The following is a 19,094-nucleotide window of genomic DNA, read 5'->3' on the forward strand; positions in this document are numbered from 1 at the left end:
CACTCCAGGTAACCCACACACCAGGTAATCCACACACCAGGTAACCTACACTCCAGGTCTGTACGGTCAAGTGTTCCACAAGGCCAAAGGTAGAAAAAGTACCAAGAAACTCTACTTACCTCTAGGAGTGCGAGTTAATTTAAAGGGGTAGGTGAAATCAGGTGTTTCAATCAAGGGGATGGCAATCAGGCCTGTTTTTTTTTCTTTTTTTTGTGAAAAGCGAACATTAGCATCGATGTGTGCAGTTTTGTTTGACATTGAAGTGAATGTGATTGGATATTTTGAAAAAAATTAAAAAAGTGAAAAAGTATATAAAACAAGGTAAAAAAAATAAAGATGTAAGGAGCCAAGTGTATTCAATTTCAATAACAACTGAGTAAAACACAAATCTACCAAAATAATACTTAAGTATTAGGTAAGTATTTTCCACCCCTGATCAAGGGTTCTTTGGAAGGTTAAGGGTTCCAGCTTTCTAAAGAAAGCCTATTGGAACCTTTTCTGAAAGGAAAACACTGTTGTAGTATTCTACATAGAACCTTTAAGAGTTGCCCCAAAAGCAATTGACTGAAGAACCATTAAGCATGCAAAAGGAACATGTTTTTTTCTTAAGCGTGGAGTTAATTGGTTGTTCTTTGTTAGCTTGGAGATTTTTTTTTTCCGAACTCATTAATCTATCGTTAGGTTATTTTCACTCAAAAATAAAATTTTAGGTTTTATTATCATGCAAAAAAGCTGTCTTACCAACACAACAAGAAAGTTGAATTATTAACAATGTGGTTCTAACCTAGCACCAATGTCACCACTTCCCACTGTACTACCTTCTGTTTTACTTCTCTTCCTGTGTCTTCTTTTTCTCTTTCTTTCTTTCTTTCTTTCTTTCTATTCACTCCCTGATAGAGAGATCACTTCGTTTTGACAGCACATACTCATTTAAACCAATTCATGCTAGTTAAAGACATGCTAATGAGACCAGGCCTGTGATCAGCCTTCCAGGATCTCCTCAGCTATCTGTAAAGTAGTGTATTCAAGTAAAGGTAAAGTATATCTTTTATGTAAGGAATGACATGCTTGGTGTGGTGCTGTTATAGAAAAATAATCAATGACAGGGTGGTGTGATGAAGTGGAGTTACTGTTACCACAACAAAGTTGATTATTTTCCTACAACAGCACATCGCGAAGTGCTTTATTCCTCTTATTTCACTGCAATCTGCCTACAAAAATACACATACAATGATGTGTCATACTTTTTATCCATTTATAGTTACATGTAATGTTGCTGAATGTCCAAGAAACAAGTTAGTTTCTGTTCTTAATTACGTTATAGCAGCGTTACGTTGTAAACAGTCGTTCTCTCACCAGCCTCTCTTTTTTCTCTCTCCTGAAGTTAATAAGAGAAAAAAATACAGCTTGTTACTGAGAAACTGAGAACCTCCGTAAGCAAAAGTTACAGCTTTGCCTCTAACTTGCACAGCGCTGACACTTGAGTCTAAATCAGAAAACCTCACCATATCAACGATTACACTCATTTTTTCAATCTGTTTCTGTGAAGCGTTCGCTGCACAAGCCTCTGTGAACGAGCTTTTACTATAGAAATTAGAACCAGCGCATTAATATAAATCATTGCAGCTGCAATACTGTCAGAGCTGCTGGTTTAGAAAATTAATCAACACTTTCTGACCAATCAGAATCGAGAATTCAGCAGTGCTGGGGCGTAAAATGTTCAGTTGTAGAGTGTTTTATTCCTTATTTATTTGGCTCGGTCAAAAACGTAGGGATGTAAATATGCGTTTAAAACACAAGGCACAGTTCCATCATCAACTTCCATTTATTAGTATCAAACCACTGCTACAAAATTACATCAAACAGGATGAAAATGAAATTGCATACGTGCTATTCACAATGTAAACTTTAAAGTAATTAAGGTATATGATTTCTCTTTTTTTTTTGTTCTTGACAAATATCAATATATATCAATGCCACTTAAAGCCATATATGTCATTCCAGTGATCTAGAGCCTATAAATATACAACTATTATCCGTGGTGGCTAAAGAACCTCCATAAACATTAAGATGACCATTTCAAATTTCTCATCACAGAATTTTTCAGCATATAATGATTTGGAAAACAAATTGAAAGCAAAATAATAATAATAATAATAATAATAATAATAATAATAATAATAATAATAATAATAATAAATTAGGCCCCCCGACATGTGTTCATGATGTCCATTCTATACTTTCACCACCTTTAATGAAGGATTTTTTAATTATTATTTTTTATATAAAATTAAACTATAAATAAAGTTAGTTTGTCGACGCTCAGGAACATGGACATGGGCATGGACATGAAGAACAGGAGTTTTCTAGCCTGAACATCAAGGATTTTGATTATCATCATTGTGCTATCAGTATGAAATATGAAATACAGACAGATAATTTAGGGAAAAAAAACAACAACAAAAAAATGTATATTTTAACCCAGATGTATTGAATGTAGTTTGATAAATCAGTTTTTTTTTTTTTTTTTATTTAAATGCTAGCAGGGTGAGACGAGTCAGTTTCTGTCAAGAGGTCTGTGTGAATACCTCAATCTTTCCCCCAAAAATGATGGTAGCTTTGAAAAAAAGTGAAAAGTATCATTAGATATCACATAGGTAGTATCACTAGGTTCCTACGAGAAGTTTGAGGAATGACAGAACGTATGTTGTGGTTAGATTGATGAGCACTCGCAGTATGAAATATAAAACATGCAAGCATTAACGAAACACCTGAAACGTTCTAAAATTTGAAAAATAGGAATGGGTTTCTCTGGAATAATGGAGGGATGAAAAAATTATAAAAACGATAAACACTGGTAAGTTTTGAGAGCATAAAATGCACATATTATGGGTCAAGGTCATTAATTTGGTAGTTTCTGGAAAAATCATGGTTCCTCAGTGGTTCTTTGAATAGATAAGGGTTCTTAGCTTTCCGAAAAGGGGTCTACTTGGAAGCCTCTCTGATAGAAATACCCCTTTAAGGGTTTCTCCAGAGAACAAGCTGAAGGATTCTCATGGGTTTAAGATTTAAATTTTTTTTTTCTAAAAGTGTACAGTCAATAGGAATCAAAATTAAGACATTTCTACTGGATGCTGGAGAGATAAAAAGGTGAAATGATTCACATTCACACATAGAAGAACAATCCAAATTGGTGTCAATGTAAGTTCACATAGTCTTCATATGTATACCAACTTTGGTGGCTCTACATCATACCCATCAATCAACACACTCCTCATAGGTTCTTCTGGGAAGAGATCTTCACTTTCCAAAGAGGTTCTATTTGAAAGCCAGTGGAACAAGCTAAATAGTCTAGAGTGTCAAAATGAATGCATTTGGGTTCCTGAAAGGCTCTTCTGAAGAATTACAGGATCTATTTGGAAGCCTCTCTGATAGGAAAACACCTTTTAAGGGTTCCTTGAACATATAGTCATAGGGGTGTAAATGAATGGAAATTTTGGATGGTCTTAATATGTGCACCAACCTTGTTGGCTCTACATTGTACCCAACAATCTGTACACTCTCAGCATTAAAAAGATTCCTCAGTGGTTCTATGGAGAGTTAAGGGGTCTTATCTATTCATAAGGGCTGTAAGTGGTAAGCACTTTGAAGGGACCCTCCAGAGGAACAGGCTGAAGAGCCTAGACTCAATGAATATCAAAATAAGTGCATTTTATCCCTCTGGATAATGGAGGGATAAAAAGAAAGGATTCACAAATAGAAAAACATTTTGGAGTATATGCAAGTTCAAATGGTCTTCATAGGTACACAAACTCTGGTGGCTCTACATCATACAATCAGAAAAAAAAAAGTTCCTCACAGGTTCTCTGGAGAGTTGAGGGGTTTTGACTTGGAAGCCAGTGGAACAAGCCAAAGAGTCTACAGTGTAAAGCTGATGAATATCAAAATCATTTGCATTGGAGGATAGAAGGATTAAAAAAAATGAGGGAAAGAGGAAACAAAGTGGTGTAAATATAAGTTCAGACTGTCTTCATATGTACACCAACTTTGGTGGCTCTACATCATAACCATACTCTCTTGCAGATAAAGGGTTCCTCATGGGTTCTTCTTGAAAGTGAAGCAATCTTAGCTTCCTAATAGGGTTCTACTTGAAAGCCTCTATGATAGGGAAATGTCTTAATGGGTTCCTCCACATGAACCAGCCAAAGAGTTTTAATGGGAAAAAGGTTCCTTGTGGGTTCTTATGAAGTGTTATGGGTTTTTAGCTTCCTAATAGGGTTCAAGAGTAGAATTCAAGCTGCCCTCCTCTCTAGTAGGAAAACATCTTTAATGAACAAACCAAAGTGTCAATGGATATTAAAATCCATGGATTTCTACTGGATGAAGGAGAGGTAAAAAAAAAAAAAAATGAAATGATTAATGAAAAGAAAAGAAAAGAAATTGGTACAAACATAAGTTTGGATGGTCTTCATATATACACCGACTTTGTTGACTCTACATCGTACCCACCAATCTATACACTCTTAGGCACAAAGGGTTCCTCACAGGTTCTTCCAAAGAATTAAGGGTTATCAGCTTTCAGTTTACGATTCCCCCAACTAAAGAAACCTCAAAAGGAAAGAGTGTGGGATAAGATGAGGGAGAAAAGAAAACAAGGGAAAGGAGGAAGAATATGTGAAAAGCTAATTTGTAATTTGAGAGTTTAATGATTTCAGCTTGAAGGTTGATGAGATACAAGTGTTTGGAAGAAGTAAGATATAAGTAACTGAGCTGGAGTGGATACATTTTGGTTAGTTCTGGATTAAAACTCCTTCAGAAAGAGAAATGTGTACAAACTTGCAAGGAAGAATAACAAAAAGGATATGAAATAAAAGGACAGTAATTTGGCTTATGTCCTTAAAAAAACAAACAGACACAGTTAAGACACAGTTCTCTAATTTAAGTAAATCGGGAGATAACACTTAGTGCTTCATCATCAAAGTGTTTCATATCCGAGTGTTTAATGCATCCAGGCACGTTCCCAATCCCATCCTGCTAAGACCATCGTAAAATAGAGCACTTGATGACACTCAGAGTGCTACTTGAGTTACAGACACATCCACTTTAGTTGAACACTGAACTATCCTTATAAACCACCAATTTATCCTGCACTTTTCACCTAAATGGCCACCATGATGTCTTGGCCTCATCAGTTTCACACAGCGCTCAGGATTAGATCGCTCTGTATAAATACGTATTGCTTTATCAAGAACGCTGCATCGTCGCCTGGATAACTTATTTTCCAGCTCACTGAGAATAGAGAGTGGTGTGTCGACAAAGTGTTAGGAGCAAAATAAAGACTTTTAGGAGCCGTACATTTGGTACATTTGGCAGCTACTTTATATATAATGGCAACATGAAAGTGACATTACGGTAGAACCTGTAAACCATCCACAGTTTGACGGATTTTGTTTGTTGCTCAGAGGAGATGACTATAACTAAACATCGTGGTTGGCTGTTGAAAAAGGACAGGTGTTTAACCTGCACTACTAAAGCTGCAATTTTTTTTTCTGTGATATGCTGGATTCAGTCGGACTGCTGCTGAGAGAATGAATGCTCGTGGTTAGTGAAGGCAGCAGCCCTGCAGCACTCCATAAAATCCCACCATCAAAATCTAACAAAGGCACAGGAAGGACTTTATTAACCGCTGGGTCAAACGAATCATCCCCTTCCTGCTCACAGAGATACCACTCTAAAAAAATAAAGCCTTTTTTGAAAGATGCCAGGGGTTGAGAGGTGAGCTACAGGTGTCCGGGGTGTTAAATCTGCACTGAGAAACCAGTGAAAGCTCAGTTCTCCTAAGATAGGGGGCGTTAACTTGTTGTCCGGCTGCGGAACCAGCAAAGTATTTCAGAAGATACTGGTGTAGAGCTGATCAGAGTGAAAAAACTAGTATCTAGTTTTCTAAATATGCCCCAAACTCGAATTCTGAAGCAGATCCTCTTTTGCAGTTTAACCAATCACATGCATTTATGTCAATTAATTCGCTTCAGGTAGCTCATCAGAGCAGAGACTAGCTACAGAGATATTACGTCCATAAGGGAAGCGTTTTCACAGACTTTTCATGGTTTGTTTAAAAAAAAAAAAAAAATGACAGAAATAGAATTTTCAAAGGTGAATACACAAAGACGTATGCGTTTATTTACTTTAGTCCCTGGCGCTAGTCAAAAGTGGTAACGTGAAACTACGAAACAAAACAATCACTTCCAACTGTTTTATTTATAGCCACGAACGAACTGTTTATGTTTAAGCATTACAAAGTAACTGTTGTCATCATTCATTCAGTCATGTAAGTTCCTCCTCTATCCCTTCATAAGCATCTAATTTTATGTAACTTACTAACTTTATAAATTTTAGTTACATGATTTTGCTATTTTATTTATTTATTTTTTGAAAATGCGATATGTCTAGCAGGAAAGCTGCAATCATCACAATGAGACAATGTACATAATGCGTCATTATAACATACTGCAGGTACTAAACACAGCTAAGGCTTTCATTTCCTAACAAGTTAACTCCGGGAAAGTGCTGAATTGTTTTCAGCGCTGAAGTGGTTTAAAAACAGCAACTATTCATTATGTCCTTTTATGAAGCCTTAGATTCAGACAGGTATGTATTATTGTATATCTCTGCAGTTGAATCTCAGATTAAAGGCAGGAAAGTCGTCAACTGTGTGAGGAATTAAACGCAAAATAATCTTTAACTATCCATGTGAAATTGTAATTAATTAAATTGCAATCATTAGATGTTGTAAATTTGCAGCACTTGTTATTTACATACTGTTTTTTTTTAAAAAAAAAGCTGTAACTTTTTATTTTTTAATATAATTCTGCATGCATGAGCACCTCCTGACTTCCGGTGTTTTATTTTAACTTGAGATCCACTTAGGCAACGTTAATGAAGTCTGCATCGTTCTCCTACTCTGAATATTTATGGAAAAAGAGTTTGTGCCAAAATTGCTTCATGATATATTTATGATGGATAAATCTGGACTTGTCTTGAGACATATATACTGCACACACAGTTTTACACTGCAAACCGCACACTGATGTTTATGACCTTATTTTACCTGCAGCTTGTTAGCATTTTATACGGAGTTCAACAGCTCACTTTAATACTTTAAAGGCACATTTTTATACAGTACTTATTCCCCAAATTGGTTGTCAGATGATGATGAAATCAACATGGTGTTTGTTGGTGTATGAGCCAGAATTAAAGATTTTAGCCCGAGATAAACATTTAGCCCAAGAGAAACATTTTTATCTCAAGTTCAAATGTTTTACCAAAGTTAAGGATTTTAGACCAAGATAAAGATTTTAGCTGAGTCCAAAATATTAGCAAGAGATAAAGACTTTAGAATGAAATAACATTTTATCGAGTTAATTTTTTTTAACCCGAGTTAAAGATTTTGGCCTGAGATAAAGATTCTAGCCCGAGTCAAACATTTTAGGCAGAGTTGAAGATTTTAGCCAAGAAAAAGATTTTAGTTGAGTTAAAGGTTTTAGCCAGAGTTAAACGAGTTAAATTTTAGACCATGTACAAAAAATTTTAGCCCAAGGAAAAGATTTTAGCCTGAGATAAAGATTTTAGCCAGAGAGAAACATTTTATCGAGATAAAGATTTAAATTGTACTCAAAGACTAGATTGAGTTAAAGATTTCTGTCCTGAAGTTAAAAGATTTTAACCAGAATTTTAAGATTTCAACCTAAATTAAAAGATTTCAGCCAGGGTTAAAGACTTTATCCTTAGCAAAAATATAAATCTTTAACTTGGGCTAAAATCTTTATTTTAGCTTAAAATCAAAATCTTTAATTCTGGATAAAATCTTTGACTTGGACGGGAATCTTAATCTCGGGATAAAATCTTTAACTCAGGTAAAAAAAAAAAAAAAAAAAAACAGAACTTTAGCTAGAGTTTTAAATTTTTTTAATAAGATTTACATTTTCAGCCTGAGATAAAGATTTTATCCCATATTAAAGATTTTAGGCCGAGGTAAGGATATTATTAAAAGGAAAAATCTAAAAAGCATAAAGGAAGTCATTAGGTGAAATATTTGGAATAAATCTGCTGATGGTAGTATAACATGTGCTTATAGACAGGCTTTCGCCCTAAAAGTTTATGATTATGATGGTTGAGAAAACATTTATTTATCACTGATATGATAATAACACTGCAGTTGCAAACTCATCAGTAAAATTCAGGTCAGGTCCTGATTGCAGTTGGATGAATTTTATAAACTTAATTTACCTGAAGTTAAAAGTATAAAGGCCGCTTTGCTGCGTTCGGGAATTACTGTCACGTCAATGTTTAGTTTGTTAAACTGAAACTAATAACAGTTAATTTACATTTGGACTGTAAACTTTCTGTATCACACTGCAAAAAAAAAAAAAAATCAAGTATAAACATCTTGAATGTAGCAAATGTATTATCATTATAAGATTATGCTAAAAGTAACATATCGTTAAACATGATTGAGACATTATTATTAATATTAAAGCTTGACAATGCAGTTATTTTAAGCTTTTTTATTGTTAGAAAGAAGCAAAATTATCTAATAGAACTTTTCATTTAAAATTTCTTAAAATTAGAAATATTGTTGAGAAATCGGTTTAATACAATTAGATGTGTTTTAGCATAATATAACAATGATAAATATTAGACAAATTCTGCTATATTTAAGATATTTTTGCTTGATACGTATTTTTGTAGTGCAGAAATGTCACTAATTTGTGCTGTAAGTATACACTTCAAAAAAAAATTACGTCTTAGCAAGCAAAAATATCTTAGTCATATTTATCCATTGTTTCCTATTGTGAGATTACAATAAACCAAATATAGGAATATTAAACCTTTTGCTAGATATTTGTTACTAATTTCAAGCTTGAAATAGTCTTGTTGTATAGGATGATCATTTTTTCTAATTTTAGGCATTTATTTCTAGAAAGAAGCAAAATTATCTGCGAATAAACGAATTTAGAGCTTGAAATGAGTAAAAGCATCGAGAAACTAGCTGAATAATCTTATATTTGATTTGTTCTAATCTCCTAATAAGAAATATTATATATGATGCTATTTTCATATTCAAGATATTTTCACTTGCTAAGATATATTTCTTTGCAGCGTACAGGATTTAAGAATTTTTTAAGGAATTTTTTCTTCTACCCAAATTTGCGTAAAAATTGAAACAAAAAAAAATGGAGCTAAATAAAGCTGTTGGAAAAAAGGAGTGTGTGAAAGAAATAGTACAGATTGTTTCGTACACATTGTTTTGTTGAAAATCAACATCAGGAGATTTTTTTTTTTTTTAAAGACATCTAAAGGAAATCTTGTTGTGATGTTTTGTTTATTAGTTTTGTTGGATCGTTTGTGTGATGGTTCTCCGGCGAGTAAAAATGAGTCAAAACAGTCTTGAAACTGGTTTTGTACTCAAAAGGTATTGGTTTATGGTCATTGGCCACCTTAACATACATTTGACATGCAGCACAATCATAATTTCTGCACATCGGAAAATACACATGTGTGTGAGAGCTAGGGTAGAGGTCAAACTAAACCTAGACACAAGGCTCTACCGAGAATATAAAATTAGTTCTACTTTCTCCAAACACACACACACACGACTTAGCTTCTATGATATCATATAACTGTGTTCACACCCTCTGAGTTAAAAAGTTAATGTTTTTGATTACAAACTGCTCATTTTTTTTTTTTTAAAACTGATCGCATCTATTTGTTCGATAAGAAGTTTTAACGACAGTTATGGCATCTAAACTGAAAGACGACATTGTAAACTATGCCATACTGCATACTGTCTTTTAAAATGATAACCAGTGACATTTATATCCACACTTCATATCATTATATCATATTTCAATTATCATATATCATACTGTCTGTTTTTTTTTCCTGCTTCTCATTTCAAAACAACTTCACATACAAAAACCGACTAAAGCAAAAGCAGGGAGCACGTCATGTGATGCATTAAAACATTATCAAAATCCTGTACAACTCATCATAACAATAATTAAAAAAATAAAATAGAACTGAATCTGTTAAAAGTGAAGAGTGATACACGATTTCCATGAACAAAAAAAAAAAAAAAAAAAACAGCAAACGAATACAGTGAAATAAAACGGATAAAACCAAACACGAGTTTTTGTTACTAAAGAGACACACTTTGCCCAAAAAAACAAACAAACAAACAAAAAAAATCCATCCATAATCTCAATAAACGTAAAAAGAAATTCTTGTAGAGAAATCCATCATGACCATTAGGAAGGGTAACCAAATCAACCGCTAATCACGTGAGCATACTGTAATGTAAATTTGTTTAACACCAGTTAAATTCGACATAATTCTGCATAAAACTGATTTTATACATACATTATATTCACATTATGCATTTAAATACATCTCACATTGGTTTTATTTCCACGGTCTGTGGCTCCCAGAAGCAAAGAATATAATTATATAATCTTTTAAATATATATGTATAGAATTGTCAACTCTGTTGACTCGTGAATGTGTGTGGGAATTTTCAGTACCGCCAAATTCAAATAAAAAAAATAATAAAAATCATTTAAAAAAAAAAGAACTGAACAGCTGAAATTATATTATTTGTTTGGGGAATCGAGGTAAATATTTGTCTCCGAATTCATTATCAAATGATCATTTATGGAATATTAATAAATATTCACGAACCATTATATGACTAAGCTAAAACAAATAAATTATTAATATTATTAAACCGATTTCCAGAAATCGTTTGACAATGTAAATCATTTCAATCATTTATCTCATAGAGAGACGTGTAACAATCTGCCAACAGGACATTTCAAACGTAAAATTAGAAATAATATCTAGAAATCGGTTTAATTATTCATATTTTATATTTGTTTTCTTTTAACAAGCTCATGAAGAGAAATATTAGATTAATTCAATTTCACTAAAAAGAACATAATAAAATAAAATAAATTTAGTAAAAAAAAAGAAATGAACATTTGAAAACTTGTTAGAAATTTGGGGAAGGTAAAATATCAGTCTCAGAATTTATTATCAAATTATTATGAAGCGTTGTAAACGTAATATAATTATATATAAATGTTAAATCTGTTGCCTCATGAAGCTTTTTTATTAGTACTGCCAAAATCATATTTCATTAAAAAAAGCATGAAAACGATTTGAAAAACAAACTAAAATAATAAAATAAAATAAAATGACAGCTGTTGGATATTTCAAAATATCTATCAGTATTTTAGTTGTTAAATTCTTGCTTTTTTGTAATATTACTAAAGTGATATTAAAATAAAATTTAATTAAAATTAAATAAAAAAAGCTGAAATTTTTGTTACATATTTGGGCAACCAATGTCGAGGTAAATATTTGTCTTAGTATTTATGTTCAAATTATTATGGCAGATATTTAAGTGTTAGCATAATGTGCTAAAGTCACTGAATTATGGCTGTCGTTTTGGTCCACGCGGTTGTCGGTGAAATACTGGAATATTGGAGTACAACCCGACGTCCCTGTTTCAGCAGTCGCCGAAACGTTCCCTTCTCAAAAAAAGCGCTTTGATTGTTCTGATTGTGCAAATCTGAGTGGTTTCAAATTAGCCGGCTAAATATTATGACCTGAAAGAGTACAGAGGAGTGTGTGTACGAGAGCACTCTGATGGCGGTGGCACACTTCAGGGCATCCTCTCAAAAACACAACAACAACACACACCACTTTTACTACACCCTCCCCCTCCTCGAACAACGACTCCCCAACCCCCGCTCCCCTCAGAACGACAGGGCTAATTCTCAAGCTTTCTAAAAGAGCACAATGGTGCTGATTCACAAAGTGGGCAATCAAGAAAAGAAACGAAAATAAAATAAATGGAGGAGGGGGGAGGAGAGGAGAGGAGAGAAGAAATGTAAACCGTACATATTTACATGATGAGAAATTCCACAGAACAGAAAAACCACCAGCTGGAGAGTACTGCTTACTGATTAAAATATCTCTCTTTTCGCGAAAAAAACAAAACAAAACAAAACAAAAAAAAGCAAACCGCGTTGCCAGATCGGATCCGGAAATGAGCCGTGAGAATGGTTCAGTCCAGTTCAGTGCGTATGGCTGTACGTAGCGCTAGTAAACGCAGAGCAGAGAGCTGAGAGCCAGCACCAGGAAACCGCAGGCCAGCAAAGCTTCCCCGCCTCCGGTGGTCCCGTACTGAGCTGTGTTTGGGGCTGTGAACGAGAACACACACACACACACACACACACAAACACACACACACACACATGCACATTACTGATTTTCTTCTTCTCCTAACAGTCAGGAGTCAACACTCTCATTCAATCCTAGTTCTAAAACTACAGAAACCCTTCGTGATAAGAAAACTGTTATTACGGTGTCATGAAAGTGTAATAAGTTTTCAAAAAGATCTTATAATCAGTGAACTTAGCAAGCTCTGTCACATGCTTAAAGCTGTCATGGCATTCTAATATACAATACATCAGCCTGGAAAGTGTCATAAGGTTGCCATAATACTAAGGTGTTCATACAGCACCTACATAAGCCCATCCTGACAACTGAACATTTATAAAGCCTTATTCCAACCATCATCATTTGTCCTTAAGAGTGCTTTTATTCATTCTGAAGTAAAGCTGACATAACACCCAAGTCAAGTGACATAAGGTTTGAGACACAGGAGGCAATGCTAACGTAGCAACTGGCAGTCATTTGGTGAGAGTGTCAAGTGACATAAGGTTGTGTTATGATACTTTTATAGACTGCCGTACCGTATTCATGATTATATAATACGTTTTTAGAAGGGCGAGAAAAAATATACATAACTCTGTTGTTACCTTACTTGGCAAGCTATGTCACATTGTTACAGCTGTCATGGCATTTAATGTACAGTAAGTCAGTCTGGAAAGTGTCATAAGGTTGTCATAACGCATCCTTATGTCAGCAAAAAATGTTGCCTTGACACCAATATTGACATCTGTCATAATAAATGTTCAAGGTCATGTCAGTAGTCATGAAGGGCTTATGTAGGCTTATGAATGCTGTTATGTAGGCTTATGAATGCTATTACATCATTGTTCTTATAATAGAACTGACATAAGATCCAAGTCAAGGGACATAAAGTTGTGTTATGTCACTTTACGCACTGTATCAGCTGACTTTGTAGATCAATGCAGTGATTTCTGATTTCGCTGATAGCTTGTGCCTGTTGGAATAAGGCTTTATGAACGTTTATGTTTGTTAGTTGTCAGGAAGGACTTATGTAGGTGCTACGGTAACATCAAGTCAGAGAGACAAGAAAAATACCCACATGTTGAGATTCATCTCTGAAGGCTATGACAGCTAACAGTGTTCATAAGGCAACATAGCACCTTCATAAGCCAGTCCTGACAAACATAACATGCCATAAAGCCTTATTCCAACAAGCATCAATGCTTTTAAAGACTGCTTTTGCTAACTGTGAGGTCAAGTTGACATGACACCTGAGTCACGTTACATAAGGTTGTTATGACACTTTCCAGACTGACTGATGCTGTAGCTCGGTGAAACCAGACGACTGCCATTTGTTACCCTGGCACTTTACTCATGTATCATAATCTTATGTCACTTGACTTATGTCAGCTGATGCCTCTCTAAGGCTTTTAGCAACACTTATGCTGATGTCGGTTGTCACGAAGGGCTTATGTAGGTGTTATAACCATAACCATAACCATAACCAATAAACTTTACCATTTGTATTTGACTCCTTTAAAGCCGGTTTAGCACAGAGTGTATGAACATGCCATGTTGTGTACAGGAACATTTATATCACACACACACACACACTCACACACACACACCTGAATGGAGAAACTCAGCAGGTCTTTTCCCTGTGCAACACTACTCAAGTGTAAGAGCTGGAGAGAGGTTCTTCAGAGCAGGTGTGTGAGTGTACAGGCATTCGTCTTCACCCGAGGGTTATACACCTCTGTTAATGACAGCCACTGACCTAGCTAAGGAGATTAATGCTGAGTGTGCTCACACACACACACACACACACTATGCAACCTGGCCTGAGTGTATGCTAATGAAATGGGTCTCTCCTAAAATGTGATGAGTCTCATAAATTTAGATGAATGAATTTGAGATCTGAGCGCTCTCCATGAATGGATTAGGAATATGCCTTTTTACCAGCATGCCTGAAAACACCATCCAAAGCCATGATTTCGGAAAACTCAGGAATGGAAATTTCTGTGCAAAGTTTTCTGTTTGAATGAAAACTACATCTCTGATTTACACTTCACAGCCACCAGGCTTTTCGCAGCTCTTCTGTGATGGGGATAAATTACACGTGTTCTTTTACTCGGCGTTAGAGAGGTGAATGCACTGGCCGGAATGGGACGTGGACGTAGACGCGGATGTGGATGTGGATGTGGAGAGCAGCAGAAATGAGTAAGAGGCTGGAAAATGGAGCAAATTGGGATGATGTTAGGAAGACGCATGGTCAGGTTGGGGAAGAGAGGCAGAAAGGGGAGAGGAAATGGCCCTGTGGGCTGCGCCTTCGCTCGGCCTCTATCCACAGCGCCGGATAATGACACACTTTTTTTTTTTTTTTTTTGCTAGGCAGTGGGAGTAGAGCTTGTCGCCATGGAAACAGCTCACATCCTGCGCTGGCCTCTTTGCCAGAGTTACAGGAGCGCGCGAGGACCCACCGACGGAGCGAGAACCTTTGCGGACCCGTGAGCACTGACACCGCTGAGCTGTCTGGATGGTAAGAGTGGTTCATCCGTACATCCGCTTTATCTTTATCGTCAGAAAGTCCCGTCTCATCGGAATCATCACGAGTGTTGAATCAAGGGTTACACCAGGAACAAATTTTTTATCCGAGAAGTAATTAAAGGAAGCAGGAATATTACCTGCTCAGTGGCAGCGTGACTGTTGGAGGCTTGTTTAATATCCCACTGGGCCGAAGTCGTTCCCTGTTGTTTTGACGGTGCAGGTTGTTACTGCACTTGCTGTTTTAATTAACTTCAACCCCCCCACACCACACACACACACACACACACACACACACACACACACACACACGATCAGGGAACGCCAAGCTCCTGATTACTCCTCTCTCTATCTATAGTCATATGGAGCAAAAGGAGAAGATTACAGTTACAGTTCACTTTAAATCTCTCTTTAATATGAAAAGTATAAAACATCATTCTGTTATAGGAAAATAATCAATGGCTGAGTTGCGGTTAGTGGATTATTTTTCTACACTGGCATGTCCTGAAATGTTTTATTCCTCTTACACCACAGCAGTTTGCCAACTATTTAGTAAAAAAAAAAAAAAAAGTAGAATAATGATACATTTTGTAATACACAAGAAATACCATTACCATAATACAAAACTCCCATGTTTATGAATATGCACGATTATGCAAATTAGACACGCCCCCATGTCCTCCAGTTAGCCATAAAAATAAAACTCCTTCAAACTGCTAGCTTGTATTTGTCACAAGAATTTCAGTACCAGAGTCGCATTTCCTAAGCAGCCAAACCACAAAATATATCGTTACCATAGCAACCTATGAAATTCTGTTCATCGCTAACATCAGCTACGCTACGTCGCGAGCGCTTTCTGTGGCTCGGAGTTTCCAGGTAACACGCTGTCATCCTCTATTCATTTGCATATCGACTGGGATTGGTCCAGAACTGCGGAGTGACATCACAACCTGAGTTAATGTAGCTCCGCCCCTCCCACAGTTCAACTTAATGCATTAGTATGAATACTCAAAAGCCTAATTTTAATAAATTTAAAAAGGGAAAATGCGAATTTTTGGGAAAATGTGTTAAATTTGACCCAAATGGCAATCTTTGGAAGACGTGTCATGCGCTGACCTGCACACGGCATACAAATAGCCCCATTTCACACTATAATGCATCAGCTGTAATTTAGGATGATGACTGTAGAGGTCTGTAAGTGAGAGAGAAAAGTCGGAGCGGCACACCGAGAACCTTGTTACATTCCAACGAGAGCGAATTTAAGCCGTGTTTTTCTTGCACGAGTGGAAGGACGAAATTAGTCCCTCTCTTGTTTCCGTACATTTGTTGTGGTTGATTTAGCTAGCCACTTAAGTCTCTTTCTGCATGGTGGTCTTGGTGGATAAAATGGCAGGATGAAAGGAAGGGTCAACAGCCCGTTAATCAGCGAGCGCTTTTTTTAATCCCACCATTCCTGTTGACTGGCACAGAACTCTTGGCTAAGCTGCTTAATGAATTCTGCTATTCTGTTCGAGGCTTTCCTTCTCTCTGATAGTCAACCAAGTGCCTCCTTATAAACAGATAAACACACTGAGTTACTAAGCTTGGATTTTGCGGATTAACTGGAATATTCTGGTGTATTAAGCCAATTTATTAACACCGACTTTAATTAGACAGACTTTTAAATAAAGATGTGAAACTGTTATATAAATATTCTGATGCAATTTGAACTCTCAGTAACAACTGCACGTTGGTCCTCATTTATCACGCTAAATATGAAAGAATTTATTTGGAAATCTTTCCCATGAGCATTTACACAAGAAATGTGGTGTTCGTCGAGCAAAATCGAGCTGTTTCCATGGTGTTCATATCCTACATTCGCTCATGTGTGTGTGAATTTACACGTAAGGAGACTCACTAGTGTGAACCTCGATTGTTCGGTTTCAAATCATGTAACTGTCGATGAGCTGCTGCGATTTTATATCACTTATTATTTTCAGTTATACACCAACTTCAATGAACATTTTGTGAAAAGTTTTCTGTTGCTTCATGTCCAAAAGTACAAAACCACTCCATAAATTAAGACACACACACACAAGTCTAGCTATTCAACCAGGACAAAATTAATGGCGCCCTATAAAAGGAAGAGTTAGTGTGTGTGTGTCTGTGGTAGCTGCAGTGGCTGAGCTGCATTACTGGAAGATTTAGCGCATGCCGTGCTTAGGAGGTGCTCTTTCACTGTTTAGCTGTCATTTTGTCATCATCAGCTCTCTTTGCCTTTCATAGAGTTTTGTGGGTGTGGCTAAATGTAAATCAGCTGTGCCAGGAACGTGCTTGGTCCTTTACAGCTGATTGGCAAATTTTGTAAATCTGACAGGTATTTTTTTACTTCGGATTGGTCGTAAGATTAATAAATGAGGTTCATTTCTGGCGTAATGTTCAGGCTTTGTGTTTTTCACATTTGTAGCCTTCAAGTTGTGTTTAGTAGGAGGCACACATTTACATTTCCTGTGAAAGTCCTGTTACGCTGAATGTAAAACTGTGAAACAATGGATTTAGTGGAAATTGTTTTCCCGCATTTCTAATTGCTTCCTAATTACACAAAATCTTCCGATTCTGCTAGTGAGTGCTTTATTAGTAACAAGTCTTGGACTGTACCATCTATCTAACAATAAATTTTAATTGAAATAGCCAGAGGATGATCTGGAGAACCTGGAGAAAAAAAACAATGTAACCCTTTATTTATTTACCATCCTGTTAGAAAAAGGTTTGTAACTGATTGGATTTGGACGGAGCTGATTTGACATTGAAATATCCTGATTTAAAAAAAAAAATGCATCAATGTTAAATCATTTATTTTTGAAGACATTAAATAAAATTATATCCTTCATTCTGTAATAACTAGCCACTTAACTTCTGGTAAAACGTTTTTTTTTTTTGGCTAGACTTATTTGCTTTCTCGATCAGCACCTTTGCTAACATTTTCATTTTTACGTCCTGCTTGAAAAATTAAATCCTACCAAGAAAGCTAAATGACTAACATTATGATTTTTAAGGCTCGAAGCTGCATGAAATTGCTATTAAGAATGCTCCTGACTGAGCGCTAATTCTTTTAGCTGCTTGACGCCAAAAAGAAAGTTGGGCTAATGTTACATGACTTTTTATCTTACACTTGTCATCCTTAATTCATTCTCCATTATCTCCACCACTTCTGCCCATCCTGCTTCTTTTTCCTCCTCTCCTCGTTTCCTCTTTCTATTTAAAATTCTTGATAAGTAAGTCCTCTACGCAGTCATTAAAAAAAAAAAAAAACGCAGGCAAAAAACTCAGGCAAGTCTGGAACACGGTAACGAGAAGGTGCTTGATTTCTGATCACATCAGGAGTGTTAGCTAGCTTCTCACATTTTGACATCTGACATTTCTGTGGTCATGTGATCAGCCTACGGGGGGAACCAGGAAACTGCCCATCATGTCCTAAAGACATATCTATGTGAATGGCTCCAATTTCCAGACATTTCTCCTGTTCTTCTACTCCGACTTTGGTTGTTTCACTGCACTAATGTTTAAAATAGGTCAATACGGTATGCTATAAATAGTCATCGAGACATGGTGGTACCATACTGACGTCTGTTCACACATAAACTTCACGACAATTTCCCAGGAATTGTACTAGGTCTTCAGTGCTGCGTCACTTTTCCAGGGAATTTAACCCTGGCTTGTGTTGATGTTGAACCTCTTCCACCTTATTTACAGCTAAATTCCTGCCATTTCAAGTGTGAAGGTTTTTTTTTTTTTTTTTATGATGTACCATCAGTTGGTCCTTTCCACACTTACACCACATGTTCCTAACAAATATAAACTTTAACAGATGTCTCAGTGAGAATGAGACCTATTACTCATCATTACAATCTACCTGCTGCTACGTACATGTTGTATTTATCACAGAGGTGTGTATTATGACAGCTAGCACGTAGCATTAGTTTGTATGTTCAGACATTTGAGAGATTAGTTAGCCTTAGCTAATGCTTTCCGTCATTCCTTGGTTTCTTGCTGAAAGAGGCACTAATTTACCATCAGTAACTAAAACGTGTCTTATTATTGTACTTTCGCTTTTATACTTTAAGCAAAACTTTCTACTTAAATGAAGTATTTAAAGCTGTACTTCAAATTTTACCAGATTTATTTATTTAGGCATGACTAAAGGATTTTACCACTTCCTGTTGTCATAAACTTGCCTTGCCTTGTTATCAGTCTCCACCCCTCGACTCATCGCTGGTCTGTTTAGCTAAGTGTGGGCACCTATCACGTGTTAC

General features: G+C 36.0%; 1 protein-coding gene across 2 annotated transcripts in view; it reads right to left on the minus strand.

Moving 5' to 3' along the window:
• Positions 1-19,094, minus strand: part of negr1 (neuronal growth regulator 1) — a 188,236-nt gene that overhangs the window by 11,980 nt on the left and 157,162 nt on the right. Inside the window, exon 7 of one of the 2 annotated variants that reach the window (XM_034297754.2) lies at positions 1,812-12,263. The exons of the other annotated variant lie outside the window; for it this stretch is intronic. Within the exon in view, the coding sequence (XP_034153645.1) occupies positions 12,163-12,263 (101 nt within the window). The 3' untranslated portion in view covers positions 1,812-12,162. Of the gene's footprint in view, positions 1-1,811; positions 12,264-19,094 lie in introns of those variants that run through there. 2 annotated transcript variants of the gene reach the window in all.

The sequence above is a fragment of the Pangasianodon hypophthalmus genome, chromosome 2, assembly GCF_027358585.1.
Source record: "Pangasianodon hypophthalmus isolate fPanHyp1 chromosome 2, fPanHyp1.pri, whole genome shotgun sequence".
Taxonomy (NCBI): domain Eukaryota; kingdom Metazoa; phylum Chordata; class Actinopteri; order Siluriformes; family Pangasiidae; genus Pangasianodon; species Pangasianodon hypophthalmus.